The 26,343-nt window shown below is 55.6% G+C and overlaps 1 protein-coding gene across 3 annotated transcripts in view; it reads left to right on the top strand.

Annotated features, from left to right (window-relative positions):
• PDE2A (phosphodiesterase 2A) overlaps positions 1 to 26,343 on the top strand; it is a 92,348-nt gene that overhangs the window by 57,854 nt on the left and 8,151 nt on the right. For all 3 annotated transcript variants that reach the window (XM_067038828.1, XM_067038829.1, XM_059068971.2), the window contains 15 exons: positions 2,514 to 2,603; positions 5,959 to 6,047; positions 13,325 to 13,434; positions 14,185 to 14,240; positions 19,565 to 19,624; positions 20,232 to 20,385; positions 20,539 to 20,591; positions 20,786 to 20,860; positions 20,963 to 21,004; positions 21,524 to 21,592; positions 21,846 to 21,976; positions 24,963 to 25,074; positions 25,555 to 25,594; positions 25,735 to 25,798; positions 26,216 to 26,288. In XM_067038828.1, coding sequence (XP_066894929.1) covers positions 2,514 to 2,603; positions 5,959 to 6,047; positions 13,325 to 13,434; positions 14,185 to 14,240; positions 19,565 to 19,624; positions 20,232 to 20,385; positions 20,539 to 20,591; positions 20,786 to 20,860; positions 20,963 to 21,004; positions 21,524 to 21,592; positions 21,846 to 21,976; positions 24,963 to 25,074; positions 25,555 to 25,594; positions 25,735 to 25,798; positions 26,216 to 26,288 — 1,218 coding nt within the window. The remainder of the gene's footprint in view (positions 1 to 2,513; positions 2,604 to 5,958; positions 6,048 to 13,324; positions 13,435 to 14,184; positions 14,241 to 19,564; positions 19,625 to 20,231; positions 20,386 to 20,538; positions 20,592 to 20,785; positions 20,861 to 20,962; positions 21,005 to 21,523; positions 21,593 to 21,845; positions 21,977 to 24,962; positions 25,075 to 25,554; positions 25,595 to 25,734; positions 25,799 to 26,215; positions 26,289 to 26,343) is intronic.

The raw sequence follows: 26,343 nt of genomic DNA, 5'->3' as shown, positions 1-26,343 counted from the left end.
TTGTCCATCCCCACTGTCTCCAAGCAGGAACAGACATAAGCCAGCACCATCTTCTGGACCCAAGCCCTGGGAACCCCAGTCTGAGTAGCCTGGGTTGACAGACTTTATTTGGGGATTATTTGGGGCATCAGCTCTTCCTCCCCGCTTTAGTCTGCAGAATTGACCTCGAAAGGCCACAACAGCCCTTATGTATACTGTGCGTGCAGGTGTTGCTGAGTCCTGGCCCTGTGACTCCATAAGGAAGTAGCTGCACCTGTATGAACCTGTACGTGTACCTAGAGGGTGTCTGAAGGCAGGCTGGGGTGTTTCTGAGAGGATGTGAAGGATTATGGCTGTGTGGCTGCGTATGTGTGGTGCTGAGGGTGTGTGAACTGTGATGAGGAGTGCCTAAGGGTCAAAGGACAACTGATCCAATTTGGGGATTGTATTGTTTGGAATGCGTAACTTCTGATGTCCTAGGATGGAGACAGATCTTCACGACCAAAATGTGTCTTCACTTGAGCAGTGAGGGGGATAAAAGAGGAGTTGGGGGGTTGAGAAAGCAATGCCAAGTGAGCATGTGTGGAGAAAGCCCATTACTGCCCCCCATCCTGCAACACAGGACTGGGTGGGAGTGGGAGGTGGGGTAGGGGAGGAAATTGAAGCCAAGGAGATGAAAGGTGAAATCTGGAGCTGAAGCCTGGACCCTCGGCTTCATCTGGACCCCAGTGCAGGACTCCCCTCTGTAGCCACTCTGAAAAATGGGCATCTAGCCATTTTTGCATACCCCCAGGTATGGGGAGCTCACTTCCTCTCTCTCTCCTGGTGGCCTCTGCCTGTGCAGTGTGGCTCTGCCTGGAAGAAGTTCTTTCAATCCCACTGGGCCACTGGTTCCAGTGGCCAGGTCCACTGTCTTCTCTTGTGTTGTGTTGGGGGAGTGGATGGCACAGGGAAAATGCCAAGTGGTAGGCTTTCTCCTGGAGAGCTGTTCTAAATCGCTGTAGCCTCCTCAGAGCAAGTCTTAGAAGATCGGGGCTACAGTTTATCAGTTAGAACCCCAGCCTCCTGTGAAATCCTATGGGTCTCCAGGCTGTCTCCAGGACCACAGAGTCCAGTCCCCCTGCCCAGGAAAGCCTGAGATATTGGAGTCAAATACTGAGACCCCTGGGTTCTGCTCTGCTGCAGGCTAGGCACCCCTAGACTCTCCAAGTTTAGTGACATGCAGGACTTGATTTCCAGTTCCCTCCTTACACGGGTCACCTCCTCTGAAAGAGTCTCATCTTGTCCTTACCTGGGACACAGTGCACTGGGGATGATTGAATCAGCCCCTGGACGTAGAGGAACTCTCTTCTCTATTTAGGTTAATGGATCTTTATTAATACGGCCTGCAGTTTCAGCATTTTAATATATTACCAGCCACATTTACACTACGGGCTCATGCTGAGCCTGTGGTCCACTAAGACCCTCAATCTCATATCACTTTCACAAGAATGGGGCCACGCCATGTGTGGCCTGCATCCTACAGTTAATCTCTTTGCTTTATGAACTCAGCCATCCACAAGAAAGACATCAGAAAGAACTTCCAGGGGCTAGTGGGGAAGGCATAGCTGAGTGGATGGTGTGAGTCACAATTCTGCCTTGGCCCTGGATCCTCTGTTGCATTACCTTTCTCTTTGATCCCCATGCTTCTGGCCAAGTTAATAGAGCAAGAAGCAGGGACCTTTCTTGTCTCTGTTCCGGCTCTCCAAGGACGAGGACTGTTCCTGGGACGGGAAGGCTGTGAGGGAGTCAAGGCTGATTTCTCCTTCCCCTTCTATCTTGCCAGGGGCTGGCCTGTGTTTCTCGCATCTTGTGGGCTCATGCACCCCTTGGATTCTTGCTACTCCCAGCCCCTCAGTAGGCTGACGAATGAGACTGTGTGAACCACCTCCCTCCTCAGGAAACTGAGTGGGACCCAGATTCAGCAAATGTTTAGCTGAGCACCTATGTGTGTGAGCACCCTGTGAGGCACTTCTAGGACTCAGTTTCATTTTATCTTCACTAGCCTGTAGGGGGAGATAGCCTCAGTTGCCCCCAATTTACGGATAGAAGACTGAGGCTCAATGACTTGACCAAGATGTACACTGCTAATAAATAGTGGAGCTAGGATTCAAATGTGGGATTTTTTGTTTGCTTGTTTTGCTTTGTATTAATGTGGAAGCTTGTACTTCCCCTGCTTTCCTGAGTTGTCCTTGTCTGAAGGACAAGAGACCCGGGGTCTAGTCTAGACTTGACCTCTTGACTCACTGTGAATTCTTTGCTAAGTCCCTGGCCCTTCTCTGAGCCCCAGTCTCCCTATCTGTAAGATGAGGGGACTTGGACATTCTAGGGCCTTAAGACTGTTTGGATTCTGAGATCCTAAGATCCTGGGATTCAAGTGTCTGAGAGCCTTGGGCTCTGGTTTAAGCTGGGAGTTTGTGTTCCCAGCCACCTGGGTAGGGGGGTTGCCCTGGCCTGCCTGGAAAAGGCCCTCACTGCCCTTTCCTCTCTTTCAGGATGCTTTGCTGAGCCTGGGCTCCGTCATCGACATTGCAGGCTTGCAATGGGCTGTCAAAGAGGCCCTGTCAGCTGTGCTCCCCAGAGTGGTAGGTGCCTTGTCCCATGCTTCCCCTGCCCCGCTAAACCTTTGCCCAGCTCCTTGCTGTACCTACAGGGTTGAGAAGGAAAGAAGAAGCACGTCCTCCCCTCCCCCCGTGAAGGGTTTGGGTGAGTGTTCTGAGAGGGCTTCCTGGAGGAGGAGGACTGAAGCTAAGCCCCCAAAATGAACTTATATAGGAATCCTGGAATGTCTGGGACAAAAAGGGCTTTAGAGCTTAATTGGAAAGATCATGTCTCAGATAATGGAATAGATTCACCTAGGATAATAGCTAGGACATAGTGGAGTCAGGTGGGCTTTGGAATATGTACAGCAGGAAGGATTGAAAGTAGACATGTAGAAGAACTTCCTTGATGACAGGTATGGGAGGTGCTGAAATGGGGCTCAGCCTAGATGAATGGATCTGTGCCAAGTTAAAGTGTCCTGTCTGGAGTCAGGAGGCTGGACAAGGTGTCTTCTAGAAATCTTTAAGCTTCTCTCTGACCCATCCCAACACCATAGATGAGGTTGCAGATTGGGGGAGACTGTGACTCTCTTCAACTGCCCCAGGCCACTCCCCAACCTGGCTCCAGTGGCCACTGTCCATCCCTTAGGCAGTAGGATGGATAAACTGGCCCTCAAGACCCAAAGCAGAAATGTCTCAGTTGTGCCAGATAGAGGGAAGCAGGGACTGTCAGTCCAGGGAGGGAGGCTCTGACTTACCCTAAGTCGCATGGAAGACTTCATAGAGGAGGAGATGCCTAAACTGAGTCCCTATAGCCTAGAATGTCCCCTCCCCTACTCTAGACATCAGCCATCAGCAGAGCCCATTGTGTCTGAATCTGCTGGATGGATGAACCACCCAAGGCCCAGAGAGGGAGGGCACTTCCCCCAAGGTCACACAGCATGACAGGAACAAATGGGGCTTGGCACCTAAGCACCCCCATCCCCTTTCCTCAGCTCTGCCTTTTCAAAACCTCCTGGAAGTTCAGAGCCCAGAAGGAGGGCTAATGAGTGAGCTTTATTGACTGTGAAGTTGGTAGGAAGTGGGTAGTATGTTGGCTCCCAAAATAAATCCTCCCTGAGATGGGACTGAGGCAACATCTGGCCTGGGGTGGAGAAACATCTGGAAAAGAGGAGGTGGGGAGGATGGCAGGTCAGCGTCTGCGAGGCTGCGCTGGGAGTGGGGAGGAGGATGTGACTGGCCTGGTCTTCACAGGCAGGATGCCTGGTGGTTGTGCCAGCATAGACTCCCTGTACTGGATTAATCGTATCCCCAAAGCTGGGGGTTGGGAAGACAGCTCTGGTCCAGGTGACTAGATTCCTGGGACAGTGGGAAATGTCTGCCTCGGCCCACCCCGGAGACCTGTATGAGCTAGGGAAGCCCTGACTTTGCAGAGCCCTGCTGCCTTGATTGCATGGAAGGGCTCAGCCCTCCAAAAATGGGAGGTATGCTCTACCCCTCAGGAGGGGTGAGGAGATGGGGGAGGAGTCTCCCTACCACCCCCCACCCCCCGCCCCAGGGAGGGGAGTTGCTGGCACCTGGCTCCCTCATCAGCACCCATTGTGGCAGGCAGCCGCAAATGCAGATGGTGCTGATGTGTCTGAAATGGTTCCCTCCTTCTCTGCATAAACTCAGCTAATTTTAACCCAGAGGGCTGGGAGGGAGGGAGTGGGAGGCTCCTCCCTGCCTCCCCACCCTCAGATTGCCCACTGCTCTCTTTGCCAGGGCAGGACTCCCTGTGTGACCCTGGGTGCTGGGTAGTGTCTTAACCTCTTTGGGGGGCCAAATCCTTCAGGCCCCTCCCAGGCTGCTTAAAGAAGGAGGCTGGAGACAGATGAGGCGTGGGTGGCTTCCTTCCCACTGATTTCTTCATCCCTGAGCTCCTCGACCAGACCCTCACCCAGGAGGACAGAGGGGCTCCAGGTCTTCCTGTTTCTGCCCTTCTCACTCTCCTCAGGCCCTATCATTTCCAGCCCATGCCACCACTCAGCATGGCTCAGATTCTCTTGAAGCGAGACTGGGATATCTCCTGGGGGTTGGGAGAGGGTGAGGGGCTGGCTGGGGACAGCCAAAGGCAACAAGAGTGTCTGACCGGATTGTGGACTGTCACAGTGGTGAAAGGCAACTGCTTCTGCTGAGAAGGGTTCCACACTTACTGAGGGTGGGCCTTTAACATTTAGCTCCAATGTCACCTCCTCCAGAAGCCCTCCCTGATACAGTTAGCAGAGAGGAGAGCCCTCCATTCTCCCACTGAGAAGACAACGCCTCTCAGGATACTTAGCTGGGCACAAGGGTGCCCCCTTGATGGGATGTAGGCTCTGCTGAGCCTCTGGGTCTCCCTCATCACCTGCAATGCAGGCAGTGGAGATGCTCTGCAGGTTGTGTTGGTTGTGGGTACCTAAGTGTAGCCAGTCCTGCTTGGAGGGAATGTGGATTTTCTCCTGTGGGTCAGTGAGGGCAAGTGCTTCTGCCAGGACATGGTCTAGAACTGAAGGCAGGACTGCTCTGGGCCCTTGGGGAGGGCAGATTGACAAGCTGCAGACTTGACATTCTTCGACCAGAGCTTTGATCTCACTCTGGGGAGTGATCATTCCAAAATACAAATCAGCCCCTGTCTCATGGCTCACCAGCCCCTCCCTCCCCAGCAGCAGCCCCTCCCCCTAACACCCTCCCCCAGCTCCCTTCCAGCTCAGCACTGGGCTGACCCCAAGCCCACCTCCGGTGCCCCCTGCCCCCACCATCAGGTCTGTCAATGCTTTGGGCCCTTTACACTTACATATCTATTACTCGGCCCAGAAGCCATTCTTCTGTGCCTCACCCACTCCCTGAATGTGTCTAATTCCCACTCCAGTTACAACTTTAAAGTCACTCCCTCCAGGAAGTCCTCCTGGCTTGGGTCACAGTTTGTGATTTCTTGTAGAGTTGTTTGTGTATCTGAGGTAGGAGGGAAGCTTCCAGGGTGTTCTGAGCCTCTCCTGCAGTACGGCCCTGAGTGGACACTCAGTTATTGTTTGCTGAGGCTGGAGACTTGGCAGGGAGATATCTCAGGGCTGTGGGGTTGGGGGGATTTGTGTGTACCTTCAGCCCTTCAGACTCTCCCCAGCGCCTTGGATGTGGGGTGATAGGTAAGGAAAGCCAGCAGGGTGATGGGTCACTGCCTGCCCAGAACCCCTCCAAGAGGAGAGAGTGAAGTGCTAAGGTCATAAGGGAGCCTCCCTACCCTGACTGCACTTAGGATCACCTGGGGAGTAAAGACAGACAAACAGATGCCTGTGACCTTGTCATCCAGACCCGTGTCAGGCTGGGACTGGGCAGCTGGGAGGTCTTCTCCTCAGGATCTCATGAGTGCCTTCTGTCCTAGGAGACTGTCTACACCTACCTGCTGGATGGGGAATCCCGGCTGGTGTGTGAGGAGCCCCGCCATGAGCTGCCCCAGGAGGGGAAAGTGCGGTGAGCTGTTCTCCACCCATTGCCCTCTCACACAGTCAAGGGTGACCACAAGGTCTGGTCTGACCCTCCCCATCTGACCTTGACCTCAGCCTCCCTGCCAGGTGGGGTTCCAGTGGCCGGGTCCACTGTCTTCTCTTGTGTTGTGCTGGGGGAGTGGATGGCACAGGGAAAGTGCCAAGTGGTAGGCTTTCTCCTGGAGAGCTGTTCTAAATCACTGTAGCCTCCTCAGAGCAAGTCTTAGAAGATCAGGGCTACAGTTTATCAGTTAGAACCCCAGCAGGCTATGAGAACTGCCTGGCAGGTTCTCACAGAATCATAGAATTCGGAATCACAGAATGCTGGACCTGCATGGTGTCAACTCTGAGAATAGGGAGATCAGAAGCAGCGTCCCTCCGTGGGTTCTGGAGCCCAACCGCTTGGGTTCAAATCCCAGCTCCCATTTACTACCTAGGGCAAGGTACTCAAGCCTCCCTGTGTCCTGATTTTCTTGCTTGTAAAATGGCAATAATCGGGCTTCCCTGGTGGCGCAGCGGTTGAGAGTCCGCCTGCCGATGTAGGGGACACGGGTTCATGCCCCAGTCTGGGACGATTCCACATGCCGCGGAGCGGCTGGGCCCGTGAGCCATGGCCGCTGAGCCTGCGCGTCTGGAGCCTGTGCTCTGCAACGGGAGAGGCCACAACAGTGAGAGGCCCACGTACCGCAAAAAAAAAAAAAAAAAAAAAGATACTAAAATAGCAATAATCATAGTACTTACCTCATGGTACTATTATGGGAGGATTCTTGGGATGATTAAATGAGTTTAACACATGTAATGCACTTAAAACTGTATCCATAATGAATGCTAAATGTCTGTTTTTATTTTCGTTATGATAGAATATTGGAATCACAGACTTTAGGAACATGGGCTCAGCACCCTATGGCCCCTTGATACCTCTGAGCTTACTGAATTCAGCCTCCCTATTTTCCAGATGGGCAAACATCGTGAGACGTGTCCAATGCCACATACCTGGTGTGAGGCAGAGCCAGGTCTGGGACACGGTCTCCTGGCTCCTGGATGTCCAGGGGACAGTGAAGGGAAGTGGAGCTTGTCCGATGAGAAAGTGTTGACAGGCAGGGGTGCTGGTCCAGAGGAGGGCAGGCCATGCAGGACGTGGGCACTGCCTTCTAAGCACCACAGGGCCATTGTGGGCCCAGAGAGCACAGGGTCAGGAGCTGAGGGCTGAGTGGACACCAGCGGGGGTGTTACCAGAAGGCAGCACTCCACTCCAACAGGCCAAGCAGTCAGGGATGTGGCTTTTTCAGATAGTAGCTGAGGTTGGCAAGATACTCACCTTTCACAGAGGCCATGGAAAGAATGCCAGAGGTCCTGATGCTGGAGATGCTGGTGGTCCCGAGGCCCCTCCTGGCACTCGGAACCCTGGATTCCTTGATGCTATTCTCTCCTCTGGCGCTTCCCCATGGAAGGGGCTGGCTCCCCTCCAACAGCTCTGAGCCTTCCCACCTCCTGTTCTCCCATTCGGTTCCCTCATGGGGTGGGTGGTGGGTGACATTGTCCCCTTCAGCATCTCCTGACAACTCCTCCCCTTGAGGACAGTGTAAACCAAGCCAGTCATGCCCCCTCTGGCCTCTAGTGTCCCATCTATAAGACAGCAGGATAGGGCTGGGAGGTCTTTGGAATCCTAAGGGAAAAAAATGCTATAATGTCCCTTCTGAGCCTTCCCTAATTAGCCCCTAATCCTCAAGAACTTAATATGAGTTTGCCCGATCCAGGAAGTTTCCTCAAAGCAGCCTGGGAAGGCTCTTTTGGGAGAGGGATGCAGGATCGTGGGCTCAGAAGGCAAGAGGTGAGCATCCTTCAGGGTTTGCTCTGCTCCTGAGCCTGTGATGCTCCCCGTAGGCTTTCTACTGTGAGCTGGGGACGTGATGGAGGTTGTGGGGGGGGCACGTGTGGTCCAGGCATCTTTGAGGGGGCTCAGATCCTCTGCATCAGCAGCCCTTTCAGTATTCCTGCCCCCAGCCACCTCAGATCAGTAAAGCCTTTGGAAAAGGTACAAAAAAAAAAAAAAAATCAATTAAAAGTGAATTTTCCAATGCAATTAGCCCAGAGTTCAGTGGAAATGGGGAGGCATGCTGGGAGATGGGGCTCAGAAATCCCAGGAGGCCGAGGAGGTGAGGCAAGTGAGGGGGCAAGAGGGGTGAGGCAGTGGGGCATCCCACCAGCAGGCATTGGGGGTGAAGGTTCAGGGCCAGTCCTCTCTTCTGAAATCTGTGCTCTGCCCACCCACACACCCACCACGTGTCTGGTGGTGAGCCCACCTCCTCGGCTCAGAGTGAGACTGAGGTTTGTAGAAGAGGCAAGAGCACTTGAATGGCAGTTAGACAGGCCTGGATTCTAGCCCGGCCCCATCCCTGCCCCACTGTATCCCCTTCCAAACCTGTTCTCTTATCTACAGAATGGAGCTAACAGTGGGCCCTATTAGCTTAATGAGATCATAGCTGCCCAGGGCTTAGCCCCATGCCAGCACACAGTAGGAGCTTAATGATTGCTGACTGCCCTCCACCCCCAAGTCCCAACACATGTACTCATTGGGTGACCTTGAGAAAATTACTTCCCTACCAGGGTCTTTCCAAAGGTGACCTCTGTGGCTCTGGCCCCATCAGGAGACCAGGCACCAGCCCCAGGCTGAGGTGGAGCCTGAGCTCTGGCCATGCCCAGTGGAGGGGGCACTCCTCCAGGAAGCCCTGGAGGGCCGGCAGGGCTGGCAAACAGCAGCAGGTGTGAAGTAGAGGTGGATCATAAAGACAGATAAGGGCCCTGGGTGGTGTGGGGAGGCAGGGTGGAGATGGGCCAAGGGGGAGTGAGGAGGCCCCATCAGCTACCCAGCCTCTCCTGCCACTGCCCTGTACCCCTCCGTGGGCTCATGGATGCCATTTCACCCCCCAGTGTGTTTTAGATTCCCCGCCTCCTTGTGCTGGGCTCGTGCTCTTTCCTCCCCTGCAAAGTCCTTCCCTGTACCTTTTCCATCTCTACCAGCCCATTTCCCTTCTCTGCTATGGCCCAGCCAGAGGGCCGCTAGGAGGCCTGCTCCGTAGATCCCCGGCACTAAGGAGGATCCAGTTTTCAGAAAAGGTGTCTAGGTCTTGGCAGCCTCCCTCAGGGATGGGTCTGTCCACGAGAAGAACCCTGGGCTGGGAGCTGGGACAACATGGCTGCAATCACAATCTCATGCACTCTCTCTGGGCCTCAGTCTACGCTTCTGTGTGGTGAAAAGATGGGACACTGTGATGTCTGAGGGATGGTCCCACTATAAACCCTGAGGACTGCAAGGGGGCTTCAGGGCTGGAGGGAGAGAATCCTGGAGGGCTGCCCAGGTGAGAGGCTTCCTGGAAGCCTTCATCTCACTCTTCTTGCTACCCCAATCTCCCAGCCTATTTCAGTCCCCAGCCCTGCCGCCTTCCTCCTCTCATTGTGTCTCCTGCCATCTTAAAGCCTCTGATTATTTGCTGCTGTGTGCAGTGAAATCTGTGGCCTTTCAGGCTGCAACAGAGATACCGCCCACATCGGCCCCAGCTGTTTGTCTCCCTCTGCTACCATTTGGGGGGCCCAGGGCCCAACCTCAAGAAATTTCTTCCTCAGAGCTGACCTGGTCCCCAATCACTGCAGAATCTGTCTGTCCCTCTGATTTATCTCAAGGGACACAGAGAACGGTCTTTTCCCATCTCTGGAGTCTCACATTCTGGGAGAGGGAGAGGGAGAGAGAGAGGAGGGTCTGGGGTCCTGGCCTGAATCATAATTTGTCTCCAAGAGAGATGAAAGCGTGAGAGTGAGAGAGTGAGGTTGAGGCCCTGGGAGAGGGGGGCAGCTCAGTCAAGGGGAGGGGGCCTCACCTAAGAAGAGGTTCAGAGGAGAGGAAGAGGGCCTGGTACTCTTTCCAGGCCATTGACTCTACTCTCCACTAAGCAAATAGTTGTTAAAGGGACGGACCTGTCATAAAATCCACACCTGTTCCTCTCCCCACTTTGTGCCCATCTGTCTTTATCTTCACTGGGGCAGCCCACGACCACCCAGGCACCCAGGGCTGAGTCACTAGCCTTCAATCTGGAGAGCGGGCCCTGGGCTTTGGCTGGGCCAACCCCAGCATCAAGGTTCACCCCCCAACGTCAGCCTGGCAGGGGAGGGGGCCGTCAAGAGGGGAGAGGAGACAGAGCAGGGGCTCTGAGCTGGGGAGAAGTCATAGGGAATGTTAGCAGTAGATGAATCCCCCAGCCCCAATTGGGTGGGGGAGACACAGCCTCGGAGTCCCCTCCCCCTTCCGATATCTTTGAAACCTCCAGGGGGACAGCAGTTCTGGGAAGGGTGAGGCAGAGGAAAAGGGCTCTCATATAGGGGTGGGTTGAGGTGAGCATGGCCTGGTGCCAAGGTGTGGGGACTCCTGAGGATGGAGGATCCTTGGAGGCCCCAGTGCTGGGTGGAAGATCAGACCCAGTCAAGGCTGACCTGCCCCAGCCCAGCCTGTCCTCTGCTGTCCAGGGACCGCTGAGACTACAGGACCCTCACTGAGACCCGGTTTCTGTCTCTCAGATTCTCCCTCTCCAGTGAGAGTTTTACTCAGCAGCCAGCACGATCAGCCTGAAATTGAAACTGACCTTCACCTTTTCCTGCTCAAGTCCCTCTCGGGGCTCGCACTGTCCTCAGGATCAAGCCCAGCTCCTCAGGGCCCTGGCTCTCTCCAGCCTTGCTCCCTGTTGCCTGGCCACAGCAGCCTCCTTGCTGTTGGACCATCCAGCAGACACACATTCTTTCTTTCCTCCGAGCCTTTGCCCATGCAGTTCCCTCTGCCGGCACACCCTTTCCTGTCTGCTCTGCTTGTCCTCTAGGACTCAACTCAGGCATCTCCTCCTCCAGGAAGCCTTCTCTGTCCCCACTTCTGTCCTGCACCTGAGTAGGCTGGGGCCCACTCTTCCTTCCTTTCTCAGAGCCCTTGTCCCTGCACTCAAGTGTGGGTCTGTACATCATTCCCCGCACGACACCACGACTCCTCTTCTTAGTCCTCAGTAAGGAACCTGGTCCAGAAGGACTCTGGAATAAATAACCACTCTGTGGAAAGACTTTAAGTAGAATGTTCCCGTAAGTATTTTAGTTGAGAACGCTTGCCCTGGCTCTGGTTGGGGGGATGGATTTAAGGGACCCGACAGGAGGCAGAAGGCGAGGGGAGAGGCTGCTGCAGGTTCAGGGGAGAGGTATCTCTGTTTGAGCTGGGCAGTGGCTTGGGAATGGAGAGCAGGGGACAGTTATGAGAGATGCATGGGAGGTGACTCACCCATTGGATGGGGGAAGTGAGAAGAGGGAGGCAGCTAGGACAGTTTGTGGACAAGCCGCAGGGGACCTGGTGGATGGTTGTGCTACTTCGGGAGAAGTGGTGGAGACGATAATTTCCAGTTGGGACTTGGGGCTTCTGGCAACTTCAGGGACCAGGGCAGGCCTCCAGGAGGCCTTTGGGTATCTGGGGTCTAGAGCTTAAGAGAAGGGGTGGGGTGGGCAGGAGAGTCATGAGGCCATGAGCACAGAGGAGTTCTGTGCAGGAGAGAAGAAAGGGTGAGGGCAATTCCTTCATCAGGGTCCCGGGAGGAGGAGGGGAGAGGCCAAGGCAGCCCACGGTCTGGGGTTAGTGAGATGAAGCTGCGGCGCTTACTGACCAGCAGCGCAGGGACCACCGCCACCTTGTGGCTGCCCAATAACCAGATTGTCCTGGGCCAAGTGACTGGGTGGGGTTCACTAGAAGGAGTTTGGCTGAAGGTCAATAAGGCCAGCCCTCTGCCTCCCCGAAGCCCCAGCCTTTATCAACTTAGTCACCAGGAAACGTGGCTGCCGTTGCCTCCTGCCACCCTAGCTCCCTATTCCTTCCTAGGGTGATTGGCACAGTTGGACAGCTCAGAACTGGAGCCCAGCCCTCCAGGAGCCTAAAGGTTTAGGTGTGAGGGCTGGAAGGTGGGAGACACCACTGGTTATTGTAGACTCTGAACCAAGGAGCCAGGAGTGAACTGGCTGGGTTCAGAATGTTGCGTGACCTTGACTGAGGCATTCAACCTCTTTGGTCCTCAATTTCTCTAGCTACTGTGACCTCCTGATCTGGTGACTTGCAGGCTGCCCCCTTTCTTTTCCTCATCTGACCTTTGCTGGGCTACCTTGAGTGACCCCACATGCACACACCAGAGGCCTAGGCCCTCAAGCTTCTCTTCTCTCCAGGCCAGGCAGTTCCTACAAACACAATTAAGTGGAGGCAGCATGAGGGATGAAGAACCCAGGACAATTAATCATTAGGGAGTGACATTTGGTGAAAAATCAGGCGCTTAATTAAGCAGGAAGAGCCAGAGGCGGGGATGGGGTGGGAGTGGGGGGGGATGTGTGGTGAGGGCAGAGAGAAACTAATTCTTCTTCCTACTGCAGCCTCCCCTGTCTCAGTTCCCACCTCCCCCCACCCCACTATCACACCTATGCCCTTTACCTCCTCGACATTCACGCCAGTCCCTGTTGGAGGCTCAACCCCCTCAGGTCTTTAGGAAGACTCAAGTGTACTCGTTAGGAGTATGGGCTCTGGTGCCAAATGACTGGGTTCAAGTCCTGGCTCTACCACTTACTAGCTGTGGGACCTTGGACAGGTTACTTCACCACTCAGCACCCTAGTTTCTCCACCTGAAAAATGGAAATGATAGTAATATTTAATCCATAGGATCACTGCGAATTCTGAGTTCATCTATGTAAGTTGCTTGGACGTGCATTGCCCAATAAACTCCTGGAGTCCCCTTCCTGTGCTTATCACCAAAAGTTGCTCCAAAATGATTTTCTGAGGATGCTGATGTTTAGGATTCTACTCTATTCACCCTAGTTCTCCCTGGGGTGCTCAGAGAGGTTAGGTCACTTGCCCAAGATCAAGTAGTAGCTGTGGCAGGATTTAACCCAGACAGCCTAGCTCTGAGCCTTGGCTTTACTTGCTCTGGGGGATTTGTGAGGGATCCTGAAGGTGCCTTTCCCATATCTACCAGCAGGAGGCACCAGAGGCCAGACTGTAGCTGCCTGCTCCTCTACATGGGGAGGGGAGAGTCAGGGTACGAGACTCTTTTATTTTTGCCCTCCTCATATCCACCCTGCAGTGGGTCAACTTGTCCAGATCCTCTCAGATATTTGTTCAGGGTGCAGCCCACTGTGTGTCCCCAGGCTGGGGCCTGTTCCTCTTTGATCCAGAGACTGAGAGGTAGAATCATATCCTCTTTTCAGAGAGGCTGTGATCTCCCGGAAGCGGCTGGGCTGCAATGGACTGGGCCCCTCGGACATGCCTGGGAAGCCCTTGGCCAGGCTGGTGGCTCCACTGGCTCCTGACACCCAAGGTAAGGGCTGGGAGCTGGGCAGGGGCAGGGAGGGACTGTGGCCCCTGCTCCCCAGAGCACATCTGTCTTCTATCCCTGTCTGCATCTCTCCGTCTCCTTCTTTCTCTTGCTCTGTGTCTCTAGCAAACCTGCCATCTAATTCTCTCTCTGTTGCGCTACTAACCTCTCTGAGCCTCAATTTCCTGATCTGTAAAATGGGAACAACAGAACCTACCTTGACAGGGTGTTGCTTGTGCTGGTTGTTAGATGGGCTGTAGTTGTCATGCTCTCTCTGTCACTGTCTGTTTTTCTTTCTCTTCCTCTCCATGCCCCCTGTCCGCCATGTCTCTCTGCCTCGTGTCTCAGTCTCTCTAGGTCTCTGTCCTCTGTCTCGATGTGGAAAGTGCACAAGACTGGGAGTCAGGAGACCTGACTTGCTGTGTGATCTTGGGCAAGTCACTTCCCCTTTCTGGACCTCAGTTTCGCAATCTGTAAAATAGGGGAATGCCTCCCTCCATCCCAGGGTTGCTGGGAGGATCACGAGAAAGTTGTCAAGTGAGGGGGTTTCCTTCTGTGCAGGGGTCGTTGCTGTGGTCATTGTTTTCACTGCCTCAAGACCCATCTCTCTGTCTCTCCGGGTCTCTGGGTCTCTCTGGGTCTCTGTCCTGGCCTCTGTCTGTCTGTGTCTTTGTCTCCCTCTCTGGGTCCTGGCTCAGTATCTCTGAGCCTCACTGGCCCCACAGGACCACCTCATTGCCCTCTCCCCCTCAGTGCTGGTCATACCGCTGGTGGACAAGGAGGCCGGGGCTGTGGCAGCAGTCATCTTGGTAAGAGCAGTTGTGGGTAGGATGGGGGAGAGGAGAGCAGGGGAGGGAGCAAGGGAGAGAGCACTGGATGGAGCCCCACTGGGTGTGTGTGTGTGTGTGTGTGTGTGTGTGTGTGTGTGTGTGCGCGCGCGCACACGCGCGCGTTGAGAGTAGCATGCTGGGCTGGAGCTGGGGAAAATGGGGTTCTGGGAGGAGCCCTCTGCCCCACCTTGAATGGGCAGAATGAAGCCGCGGGCCCAGTCAGCAACTTGCGGAAGGATGTACAAGCCCCATCTGGACTCTTACCAGCTCGGAGCCCTTGACACGGCCCTGACCCTACTTCCTCTTTGGCATCCTCCAGGATGGGTTGGGGGCAGTGTCCCAAGAGGGCACGAATGCAGCGAGGTGGGAAAGGACTGAGAGGCACTGAGGGGGGATGGGCAGATATGACACCGACAGAGACAGTATGGGAAAGTCAGTCAGAGATTGGGGTGGCTGGAGCTAGGCGGCTTGAGGAGAGAAGGCCCACGGGGCAGGGCTCCTGGGAAGGCATCCGGCCCCAGCCAGACCTATGTCCGAGGCTGGGACAGACGCCAGGCAACGGGGCGGGCTTCCTGGGGTGGGTGACAGAGGGGCAGGGGCCTCAGCTGGAAGGGGGGAACCCTAAGCGGGAGGAGTTGGGCGGGCAATCCGGGCCAGGGTGCCCCCCTGCTGCTCCCTCGCGGAGCTCCCATCTTTGGGCTCCCCCGTGGGGTTGGTGGAGCTTTGCGGAGTCCGGGCTCTGAGGTTCTTCCAGTCTCTCCTCCCATGTGGAAGTGGGCGCTCAAAATCTCTGTCCAGTCCTAAGAACCGGAGGGTTAGCGCCCCCAAATCGCCGTCACTGGGGATCGACTTCCGCGGAGGCGGCCAACACTCCAAGCAGGGGCGCGGATAGATAAATGAGCCGGTCTCGGTGCGCCCGCGGAGGGGGGGACTCCTCCCGACCTCATGAAAATGGAATTAAAGTTTTCCGAGGCGCCTGACCTTTCCCCAGCTGCTGGCGGGGGAGGGCGGTGGGCGTGGGGGGGCGGCCGCGGGGAGAGGAGAGGAAGGAAGGGATACTTACTTGGCTTGGTCTCCTCGGTGCCCCATCTGCCTGATTGAGGGGGATGCGGCCCCCTCGGTTTCTCCTGAAAGCTGCTCCCGCACCCCCAGCTTCTGTTCCCTGAAGGGAACGGATCTGCTGTTGGCACCGCGTTCTCAGAGCAGCTTTGCTCCCTCCTTTGGTCCCAATCTGTACTAGAACTGGTGGCTTGGAGGAGGGCCAGGACCAGGAGCACTGTGCAGAGGTGCACCGTGTGAGGCAATGACTTGGTCGCCCACCTCTGTTGACGGAAAGGGGTCTGGGGGTGCCAGCTTCCTAGAAGGACTTCCTGTGCTGGGGCTGCGAGGGCTGGGTCAGTAAGGAAGCAGCTCCTGCAATGGGAAGATGCTTGGAAAGTTGTCTTGTGGGCAGGAGGATGGTTGTTGTGACCGTTGTTCACTGTGGCTCGGGTCTGGCCGGGAGTCCAGGCTTCAGCCTTCTCCTGGGGGTAGGAAAGGCGTGTGCGTGTTGGTCAGGGGATGGGTCAGATCAGTTGAAATTACCCCACCCTAGCAAAACTCTGCTCTGGGCCCTGTCCCAGGACAGGTGCTGGGGCAGAGAGAGGAGTCGGACCCATTTCTGCCTTCTAGAAGCTCAGTCTGGGGGAAGGCAGGATCACCTTCAGACCACCACTGGCCAAATGAAAGAATGCTGCCAGCAGGAGCTCTAGTGGCAGAGGCTGGAGCACCAGGGGGTGCCTCACAGTGCAGATAGCATTTGAGTGGGACTTTGGGACACAGGTAGGGGGTGAACAGGCAGAGAAGAAGGAGACGGATATTCTCAGCAGAGGGCCCAGCATGAGCAGAGGCAGGGTCGTGGAGTGCTGGGGGAAGAGTGTGATCCCGGCAAGGCTGAGAAGGGGGGTGTGTGCTGGTGAGCAAGATGCTACCTGTGGCTTTGGCTGCCAAGAGAAGTTCCCAATTACTGTCCCCTCGCCTTCTCAAATACCCTGGGCAGTGAAGAGCTCTTGAAAGGTATTTGGATTGTTTGCCATCTGCCTCTCCTCCAAGCCTGAGCCTTCCTACTCAAGTAGAAATGTTCTTCTGCGGGACACCCCCTCCCCGATGCATACACATCTGATGGATCCCATCCTGCTGCTCCACCCCCATGCTCCTGGGGCCACAGGATCTCACATCCTCTGAGAGGCAGCATAGGCAGCCCCAGACTCCCAGCTGTTGCCAGATCCTGAGGACTGAGGGTCTAGAGGGGAAAGGGGGTGCCGCAGGACAGATCTCTTGGGAGGGCTGACTCACCAGCTCCTTCCTCAACAAGCCTCATTCCCCTCTCTGGGTCTCTGCTCTTGTCTTCATCATCCTTCCATCCATCCACTCACCCAGCCATCAATTAAAAGCATATTTCTCGAGCACCGCCAGGCACTGTGCACTGGTGCTTCAAACACAGCAGCAATGACCGAGACAGACCAGACGGGCCCTGCTTTCACAGACCATACAGTCTGGAGGGGTGGGCATGCTGGACATTAAACAAGTGAGCAAAATAAAGAGAGAATTGCAAATGCCTGCAAGTGTTAGCAAGGAAACCAGCGGGGCCCTGCAAGGACCGTTGGGGCCTGATAGAGATGGGGTCAGCGGAGGGCTCTCTGAGGAATATGCCGTCCTGTGCAGGGCTGCCTGGCTGAGCTCTGGGACTCTGCAGCTCTCAGGTCGAGGTGCCTTAATTGCAGATTCTTCGTGTGGAAAGAGTCTTTGGCTCTGTTGTTTAATTATGGGATAATAAGTCCCTCTGAGGAGCGGGCAGCCCTTGGTCTCCGGCATTTGATGTGTGATTTGCACCCACTCTTCCCCCGAGCTGTGCCAGCACACCAGATCCTTACATGGGGGTGTGGTGTCCATTAGCCACAGTGAACTTGGTGAGGGTGAGGGGGTGGGAGCCGTGCTGGGCTTTCAACCTTCTCTGCAGCCCCAGTGCCCACTCTTGAGTGCTCCCACTGGGCCCCAGACCCGCCCTCTGGTTAGCAAGAGTAGGTAGGTGCAAGAGTATGTTCTGTTGGTGAGAAGGGAGCCGTGTGTGTGCTGGTGATTGTGTTTGCATATCGGTTGGGGGTGCAGGCAGAAGCGTGTGCATGGCTCTCCGGTATGTGAACTCAAGTATCCTGCGTACAGGTATGAATGTGTGGATGGCAGTCACTGTGAGTGTGGGTGTGTGGATGTCTTCGAGTCTGTGACTGCACTGTGTGTGTGTCTGGGTGTGCAGGTGCGCACATGCCTGAGTATCTCTATGGGACAGTGAATGTATGAGTGTGTGTGTGTGTGTGTGTGTGTGTGTGTGTGTGTGTGTGTGTTTTGGGGGGCGCTAAAGGTCTCCATGAAGTGTGTAGTGTGTTTGTGCACATGCTGGGTAGGGATGGGCTGAAGCAGCCCAGGAGTGTGTGCAGGGAGGGGTAGGTCCAGTGGGTGGAGGAGGACTCCATGATTCCTTCCTTCCCTCCAGCCCTCTGAGGCTCTCATTCAGTCTCCCAGCTCTGTACTGGAACCAGGCTATTTTGCCAACCCAGGAAGCCCACAGCCCTAGAGAGGTCCCAACTTTCCCTTTTCCTGAGAGATGAGTCCAGGTGGAAAGAACAAGAAGGATGTCCTCCCCCATCTACTAACAGTGAAATGCCCACATATTTCTGTAAACCATATGCAAATGAACCATGCTCCCAGAGCCTTTCAACAACCTGTCTTATAGGAGTCATAGGTGGAGCTTCATCCAGAGCTTAACCTTCAAACCACCCTTGGCAGCCCAGCCCTCTTCCAGGTCTTCCTGCCTCCAGTCTTGCTCCCCGCAACTCCCCCTACTTTGTAGACCATGGCCCACAGATGCTAAAGTCTGCTGTGGATCCCCAGTACAATCAAGCTAAAGTCCAATTCCTTAGACTTGCACCCGCCCTGTGGCACCACGGACCGCACCACTGCCCGGGTCCTCATCTCCCCATACCACCTACTACCCAGCACTGCCAGCACAGCCTCCCGCCTGCAGTGTCCGCTCCGGGCTCTGCTTGTCTTCCCAGTTCTGGAAGGCCCCCAGGTGCCCTCCCACTCTGAGCTCCCACAGCCTATAAGTTCCCACCCACTCAATCTGCCCTCTCCTTCTTCCTCAGGTATGAAGTTCTGCACCCCCTTCATCACATCCACCACTCCATCCCACCCCAGCCAGACTGTGAGCTTCCTGAGCACCTGCTGGTCTCCTCCTCTCCATCTGCTCCTGGCAGGGGACTCAGAGCAGAGGCGGGCAGGGGCTGCTGAGTGGGGAGGGAGGATGAAGGAGGGGACCCCAGTGCAAGCACTGTGGTGAGCGCTGCAGGTGGTGAGCAGCTCTGAGTAGGTGCCCAGGAAGCTGCTGACGCAGGTGGGGAGGCTTGCTGACAGGGCCTGCAGTGCTCCCCCCTTCATTTTCCTCACCAAGCACCCAAGCAGGGCTGGGAGAAGGGACTTCACAGAGCATGAAAGATGGGCTGAGGGGATTCCAGGTGACTGGCGCAGGGAAGTTGGAGAGGGACAGGATGATGGGTATGATGGTGAGAATGGATCTGGAGAAGGGAAGGTGTGGGCAGAGAAGGGGAGGGAGTGGGTGGTGCTGTCCCAACTGCCACTTTCTGCTCTGTGACCTTGGGCAGGTCACTTAAACTTTCTGGGCCTTGGTTCATCTGCAAGGTGGAAGCTTGCCTTACTTGTTGGTGAGAATCACATGCAAGGCAAAGCACCTTATCACTCCATTCATTCATTCCTTCATTCATCCTCCCAAGTTCTTTACTCACAGCAGATGCATCATAAATAGTGGACCTCTTCCCCTACCCCAGACTTAGGGGCAGCTCAAATCTCAACTCAGAAAGGATGGAGCTGGGAGGCTGAGGCTAATACCACTGAATCCATAATCAGGGCCTGAAGGGCTCCATAGTCTGAGAGATGGAGAGGGGTCCAAGGTCAGCCCGTTTCCCTCACTATACACCTGGATTGTGCTTGTAGATGGAACAGTGGTTGAAAAGGCAGAGATCAGAAAAGTTCCACTTCTTTGGATTAGCCCTCGAAGGCTTCCTGGAAGAGGGGATTTTCCTGAAGCCATCTGCTTGGTCAGAGGATGGGCTTATCATTGAGGCCCACAGACGAGAGTGTGTATGTGTTGGTGGGGACAGGTGTGTGCCGGGCATGGGGAGGGCACTCTGGTAGAGACAAGAGGCTAGGGGAGGTAGGTCACAGCTGGTCCCCTTGTCACTCCCCTCCAGGTGCACTGTGGTCAGCTGAGTGACAGTGAGGAGTGGAGCCTGCAAGCCGTGGAGAAGCATGTGAGTGGGGGTAGGGCCGGGGTAGGATGAGGGCTGCTGAAGGCCCTCATCACAACTGATGGGAAGATGATGTGGCCCGGGAGATGGACAGACCTGGGTTCCAGTCCACTACCTTTGGGCTGTGTGACCTGGAGCAAGTCACTTAACCTCTCTGAGCCTCAGTTTCACATCAGAGAATGAGGATAAGGATAGCACTGACCTACTGAAGGTACTGGTGAAATAAGGGGAGTCAAATATTTTGTTAATACTTAGGAAGGACTATCTACATAATGATATTGAGGCTCTTCCTGGAGATTTTATGATTTTGTGACTTTAACAAGAACTTACAACTCCCCGTGGGTGCTAGAGACAGAGAAATCTGACCCTGTTCTGCCTTGTACGAGTCTGGGGGCTAGGCGTGGAGACAGACCCTGTACTTATCTGATCATGGACCGAGGAGCGCTCTGGGAGCAGTGGGAGTCCGCAGGAGGGTGGAGCGCTGAGGTGTGAGTTGTCTGGGACGCGGGTGGGGGGTGGGGGCGATGGGCACCGCAGGCAGAGGGAAGGGCTCGAGCAAAGGGCGATAAAGGTGGGGCGTGTGGCTGGCTGACTGCTCCACCCGTCCCAGACCCTGGTGGCCCTGAAGAGGGTCCAGGCCCTGCAGCAGCGCGGGCCCAGCGCGGCCCCGGAAGCGGTCCAGAATACTCCAGAGGGGGCGGCCGGAAACCAGAAGGGTGGGGTTCCGTACACAGACCAAGACCGAAAGATCCTGCAGCTTTGCGGTGAGGACCCGGCTGGGGCAGGTCCTTGGGGGCGGGGCGGGGCGGGGTCGAGCTTGGAAGGGAGGGGCCCGTGGGTGGGCGGGGCCTGAGGGTGGCGCGCACCCTTGGGGGATTCTGTGGGCGCTCTCTCTGACCCGCGCCCCACCATTGCAGGGGAACTCTACGACCTGGATGCCTCTTCCTTGCAGCTCAAAGTCCTCCAATACGTGAGTCCCTGTGCCCCATCTACTGTGCTCCTCCCTCCGAAGTCCCTGTGAGCCGTCCATCTCAGTTCAGATTCCCTTGTCCTGCCTCTCTTTTCTTCCCCACCTACCCGAGGAACCTCAAAAAGGCTAGAGGGTGGGGAGTGGGTTTGCTCCCAGATCCACAGTCAGCCTCTCGCCGTGTCCCTCCCTCTCAGCTGCAGCAGGAGACCGAGGCATCCCGCTGCTGCCTCCTGCTGGTATCTGAGGACAATCTCCAGCTTTCCTGTAAGGTGAGGGCCCAGGTCCACTGTGGAGCAGGGCGAGGGACCGGGGGTCTCTGAGAGGAAAAACCTTGCCCATCCTTAACCAGTCCACATCGCTCTGCCCACCAGGTGATTGGAGATAAAGTGCTGGAAGAAGAAATCAGCTTTCCGGTGAGTCCCGCACCCGCTGTGTGGGAGTCTGCAGAAGCAGTTAAAGTCGTCTAGGCTCTCCTGGGATCTGCCCATAGAGACCGGGATCTGCTAGAATCTCTTGGAATCTGATGGAATTATCTGGATCTTGGGGTCTACTTAGAAACGTGAGAGATCGCAACGTCTCATGATCAGGAGCCATTAGGAGAAATCTCTCACAATCTACAGAAAGGCTCACCTGGGACCATTTCACTTCTGTTGGAGTATTTCTGCATTTGGCTCTCTTAGAATCTGTTAAGATCAGTGAGAATCCTTGGATTCTGCTTTCCTCTCTCCTAGTTAGGGAAGACCCTCAAGTCCTCCATAGGAGATTCTGGTCAAGAACCTTCTCCCCCACCCTCACCCCACCCTCACTCCTCCATCCACGGTTTGGACTGACTGAAGAGGTAGTTGAAACTTCCAGACTTGGGGGGGAAGAGGTCTGACATCGCCTGATCTTGGGAAGAGCTGGGCCCTGACTAGCTCTCCTCACTCCCCCAGTTGACGATGGGACGACTGGGCCAGGTGGTGGAAGACAAGAAGTCTATCCAGCTGAAAGATCTCACCTCTGTAAGCCATGGCCTGGCTGGACTGGTGGGGAGCCAAGGGGAGAGCCCACTGCCCAGTTCCCAGGGCCAGAGTCTCTGGGCCAGGGCAGCCTAGGAGTGGGGGGAGACAAGACCCCACCCCATGTCATAGCATTTCCCACCCTGCATGAGCCCTTCAGCCCCTCCTGTTGCAGAGTGTGGTGGAGGGTGGGGGAAGGAAGCATATTCCCTCCTTCCCTGCCCTGACTTGCCTCCCCCTTGCCTCCCCTTTGCAGGAGGATGTGCAACAGCTGCAAAGCATGTTGGGCTTCGAGGTGCAGGCCATGCTCTGTGTCCCCGTCATCAGCCGGGCCACTGACCAGGTGGTGGCCTTGGCCTGCACCTTCAACAAGCTCGGAGGAGACTTGTGAGTCTGGGTGGAGTGATGTGGATCAGGAGACGGAGCTGAGAGGCCAGGCAGGGCTCGACTAGGGTAACAGTGCGGGAAGGGTACTGGGCAGGGAATACTATTCTAGCAGTGGTAGGTTGAATGGTTTGTCTGTGCAAGAGACTGTGAGATTGTGGGAGCGATAGAGCCTTGCCGCTGCTCCATTTTGACTTTGTAAAATCATGTTGCGGTCCAGGAGAGTTCGTCTTCTCTTTGCCCACTTCCTGCAGTTTGGATTATCCACTTTTTGGTACTGGTCTTTCCCCCACTTGCCATCCTTTGTTTTGGCATTTCTGCTGGGAACTGCCTGATGGAGGAGCGATGAGCTCTAGGATGGGTGAACTCTCTGGGACCCGCAGAGCATCAGCGACCCAGTGGACAATGGCTCCAGGGAATAGGCATGGGGGCTGCACTAAGCTGAGGGTCTTTAGAGGCATTGATAGGGCAGCTGTAAGAATCGTGTGAAACAGAGGGGTAGGCAGGACACACAGTCAGGTAAACAGGCTTAGTCCATATCTCAAGACCTGAGGTCAGATTTGAGGCCTAGAAGTGGTATTATAGATTTCATGTCCTACACCAACTCATTAATTGGTAGCAGCTGCCTGAAGCATTGTATTAGTTTAGTGAGAAACCGTGCTGTGATTGATCAGCCGTGTCTGTCCTGGGTGCAGCTTTAGGATGTGAATGCTGCCACACTTGGTCCAGCAGGCCTAGCAGTAGGGTGTAGTAGGCAGGTGAGGGGTTGCATTCTTTTTCCTTTTTCTTAAACGATTTTTTTAAAATTTATTTTTATTTTATTTATTTTATCTTTGGCTGCATTGGGTCTTCGTTGCTGCACACGGGCTTTCTCCAGTTGCGGCGAGCGGGAGCTACTCCTTGCTGCGGTGCGCGGGCCTCTCATTGAGGCGGCCTCTCCTGTTGCGGAGCACAGGCTCTAGGCGCGCGGGCCTCAGCAGTTGTGGCTCGCGGGCTCTAGAGCACAGGCTCAGCAGTTGTGGCGCACAGGCCCAGCTGCTCTGTGGCATGTGGGATACCCCCGGACCAGGGCTCGAGCCCGTGTCCCTTGCACTGGCAGGCGGACTCCCAACCGCTGTGCCACCAGGGAAGCCCGAGGGGTTGCATTCTGATTCCAGGATGCAGAGAGATTCTGTCAAAATGCTTGGCCCCTGGGGCCCAAGCAAGCAGGCTGGGTTTGAGGGCTCGGACCTCCTGCAGGAAGTGGAGACTAGAGATGTTGGGACTAGAGAGTGTCAGAAGCCCAGGGATGGGGCCTGCAGGGGGTGGGCAGAGATCTGGGAGTCAGAGATCTGAGTAGCAGGACCTGCCAGCTTGGAGCTCTGTTGGTAGTTGGATGGGCCTGGGAGAATAAAGACAGGGACAAGGCAGAACCTGCTGAGGCAGGGGGGATATAGGATCTGTGTCATTTGTCCCATCCTGGTGGTGGGAGCATTTGTGCCATTCAATAAAAACACATTGAGTACCTACTGTGTCTGGCCCTATGCCCCCAGAGGGGAGGGTCCAGCAGGGTTTGTGACCTCTGACCCAGGCTTGGGTTCTGAGGTGGCCCTGGACCTGGAGGAGAGGTGGTATCAGAAGGGAAACGAGATGGGGACTTGGTGACAGCCCTGAGGCCCAGGGTAGGGGCAAGGTCATCTCTGGGTTCCACATATTTCAGGGAGTGAGTGCTGAACAACTGCATGAGCCAAGGTGGTGCTCAGCTCAGAGCAGACACTGCAGAGAAGCTGCCTGGAACCCAGAGAACAGGGACTCCAGAATCCCTTTAGCTGGGGCGGGTGGCAGGGGCAGAGGTACAGTTACGACATTTAGCAAACACTTTCCAAATATCTCCCCTGTACCAGGCTCTGTATTAGACAGGGGATGAGACAGTCATGGTCCCTGCCTTCAAGACTTGATGTTTATTTTTAGGGCGTAGAGGGAGGAGGGTGGGAAAGGTATTCTAGGCAGAGTGAACAGTGTGGGAAAAAGCATGAAGGTGTGAAAGAGCCTGAGGTTTTCTCAGAATGAGGAGGATCTTACTGTGGCTGAAGCTGAGAGACACCCATAGAAGAGGGGAGAGAGGTGGGTGGGACTAGATGGAGAGGGCTCAAATGCCATGGGAAGGAAGGTGGGCAGACAGACACAGGGTGGTGTGGATTGGGGTCTAGATCCGAGTCACTGGACGGCAAGCACGTGTGGAGGATACCCTGGCAGAGAGGAGCACTGAAGGCAGCCCCCAAATGAGGAAGGGACTAGGCAGGGAAATCTGGGGGCTGAGAAATGCACCATCTCCCCATGATCCCCATCTGGAGGGCTTACCCACGTCCCCAGTCCAGGTCCCACCTCCAGCTTGGTCCATCCAGTCCCACCAAGTTCCCTCGTGGCAAATCATTTGGTGACCCCATTGAATGACCTCCTCAGGATTTTGGGCTGATCTTGTCCGTTGTGAGCCAGCTCCATGAATCTGATGGGCACTGCCCTGCCCACAGCATCATAGGACTTGTGGAGGCACCAAATCAGAGCCTGCAAAGTCCAGGGAGGAGGGTAGGACAGTGACAGGAGCTGGAAAAGACAGGGCAGTGCCACCGCTCCTCCCTGAGGCTGGAGGGGCCCCTGGAGGAGAGCAGGAGAACACCCAGCCCCAGTCTGAGGGAGGAGACTCAACCTCAGTCAGGGTGAATCTGAAGTCAGAGGAGGGAGACATGGCTCTGGCTTCGAGAAGCAATAGTCTGAGGAGGAAAACACATTTTGGTCAGAGGAGGATTAGAACTGCCCCCCCTCAGGAGCCCCCAGTCTGAGGGGGAAGCTGGCCCAAGCCACCTGTGCGGTGAGCAGCCCCAGCAGAGGAGAGTGAGTTTGCTGGTGGATTTCCAAGTGGGCTTCCTGGAGGAACGGAAGTAAGGCAGAATGGGGCGAGCAGTCTGTGGTCTGTCCCTCTCCGGTGACCCCCGCCACCCCACCCTGCCAGATTCACAGACCAGGATGAGCGTGTGATCCAGCACTGCTTCCATTACACCAGCACGGTCCTCACCAGCACCCTGGCCTTCCAGAAGGAGCAGAAGCTCAAGTGTGAGTGCCAGGTGAGTGGCCTGCCTTGCGCCTCTCTCGGGGACCAAGTCGCCCAGCTCTCAGCTCCAGAGAGTCAGCCACAAGGGAAAAGCCCATGTCTTTGGGGGCTGGTGGCAGGGAGACTACCTATGCTCTGGCGGCCTCTTAAAGAGGGAGGACAGTAGCTCTTCAAGACGGCACCTCTGGCTGCAGGCACTGTGTGTGATCGCCCTCTAGTGTTCAGATTGGGCATCACAGCAACAGCTGGGTGGCTAGAGCTGGAGGTGCATGCGCACCTGAGACTCAGGATGTCTGTGCACCCTCACTGGGGCTACTTCTCCCACTCCTTTACTTAGTAGCCAAATGATATAATTAGACTCTGCCAGTCTCCAGTCTGTCCAGAGAGCCCTAGGGGAGGAATGAGAAGACCCTGGAGCTGATGGAGGCAGGGGGCTGGAGAGGGTGACCCCCTGCAACCTGATTCCCTGTGATCTCCATTTTCTCCATTCCAGGCTCTTCTCCAAGTGGCAAAGAACCTCTTCACTCACCTGGGTGAGTGCACCGCCCTCCTTCATGCCTGGCTGTGGGGTGGGAGTGGGGGGGTGGCATTTTGAGGAGGGGAGGTGGGCGGGCTTGGCCTCAGCACTCCAGCCTGGTCTCACCACTGTCCCCCATGCTTCTTGCTCCCACAGATGACGTCTCTGTGCTGCTCCAGGAGATCATCACAGAGGCCAGAAACCTCAGCAATGCTGAGATGTGAGTGAATCCACCCCGGGGTGGGGCGAGAGAGGCCTTGGGCCTCAGTAGTGACCTCTTCTTTCCTCCCCTCTTTTTTTCCCCTCCATTGTCTTCTTGTGGGACCCCATCACGTTTTGTGTGATTCTTTATTTCATGCCTGTGTCTCTCACTAGACTGTAACATCAAGTGACAGCAGGGGTGGGGCTTACTTTGCTGGCCATGGGTCCTCAGCTCCTAACACAGTGCCTGGCACAGAGTAGGTGCCACCAAAAAAAAAAAAATCATCGATCTGGACTAACGTCTGGAGTCAGCCAGCCCTGAGGAGAGTCTCTCCCTCCAGGCCTCAAAATCCAGGCTTTGCCTCTAGTCGTGAGATTTGAGGGGTGGCGGGAGAGGGGTGTCAGGGCCCTGTGGACCAGAGCCATCTCTCCACAGATGCTCTGTGTTCCTGCTGGATCAGAACGAGCTGGTGGCTAAGGTGTTCGATGGGGGCGTGGTGGATGATGAGGTGAGGCAGGGCCTTGAGGAGGGAGGGTGTGGCCGTGGTCCTGGGGTCCGGGAGT

This window comes from Kogia breviceps, chromosome 7, assembly GCF_026419965.1.
Source record: "Kogia breviceps isolate mKogBre1 chromosome 7, mKogBre1 haplotype 1, whole genome shotgun sequence".
NCBI lineage: Eukaryota > Metazoa > Chordata > Mammalia > Artiodactyla > Physeteridae > Kogia > Kogia breviceps.
This window is presented reverse-complemented; position numbering and strand designations above follow the sequence as displayed.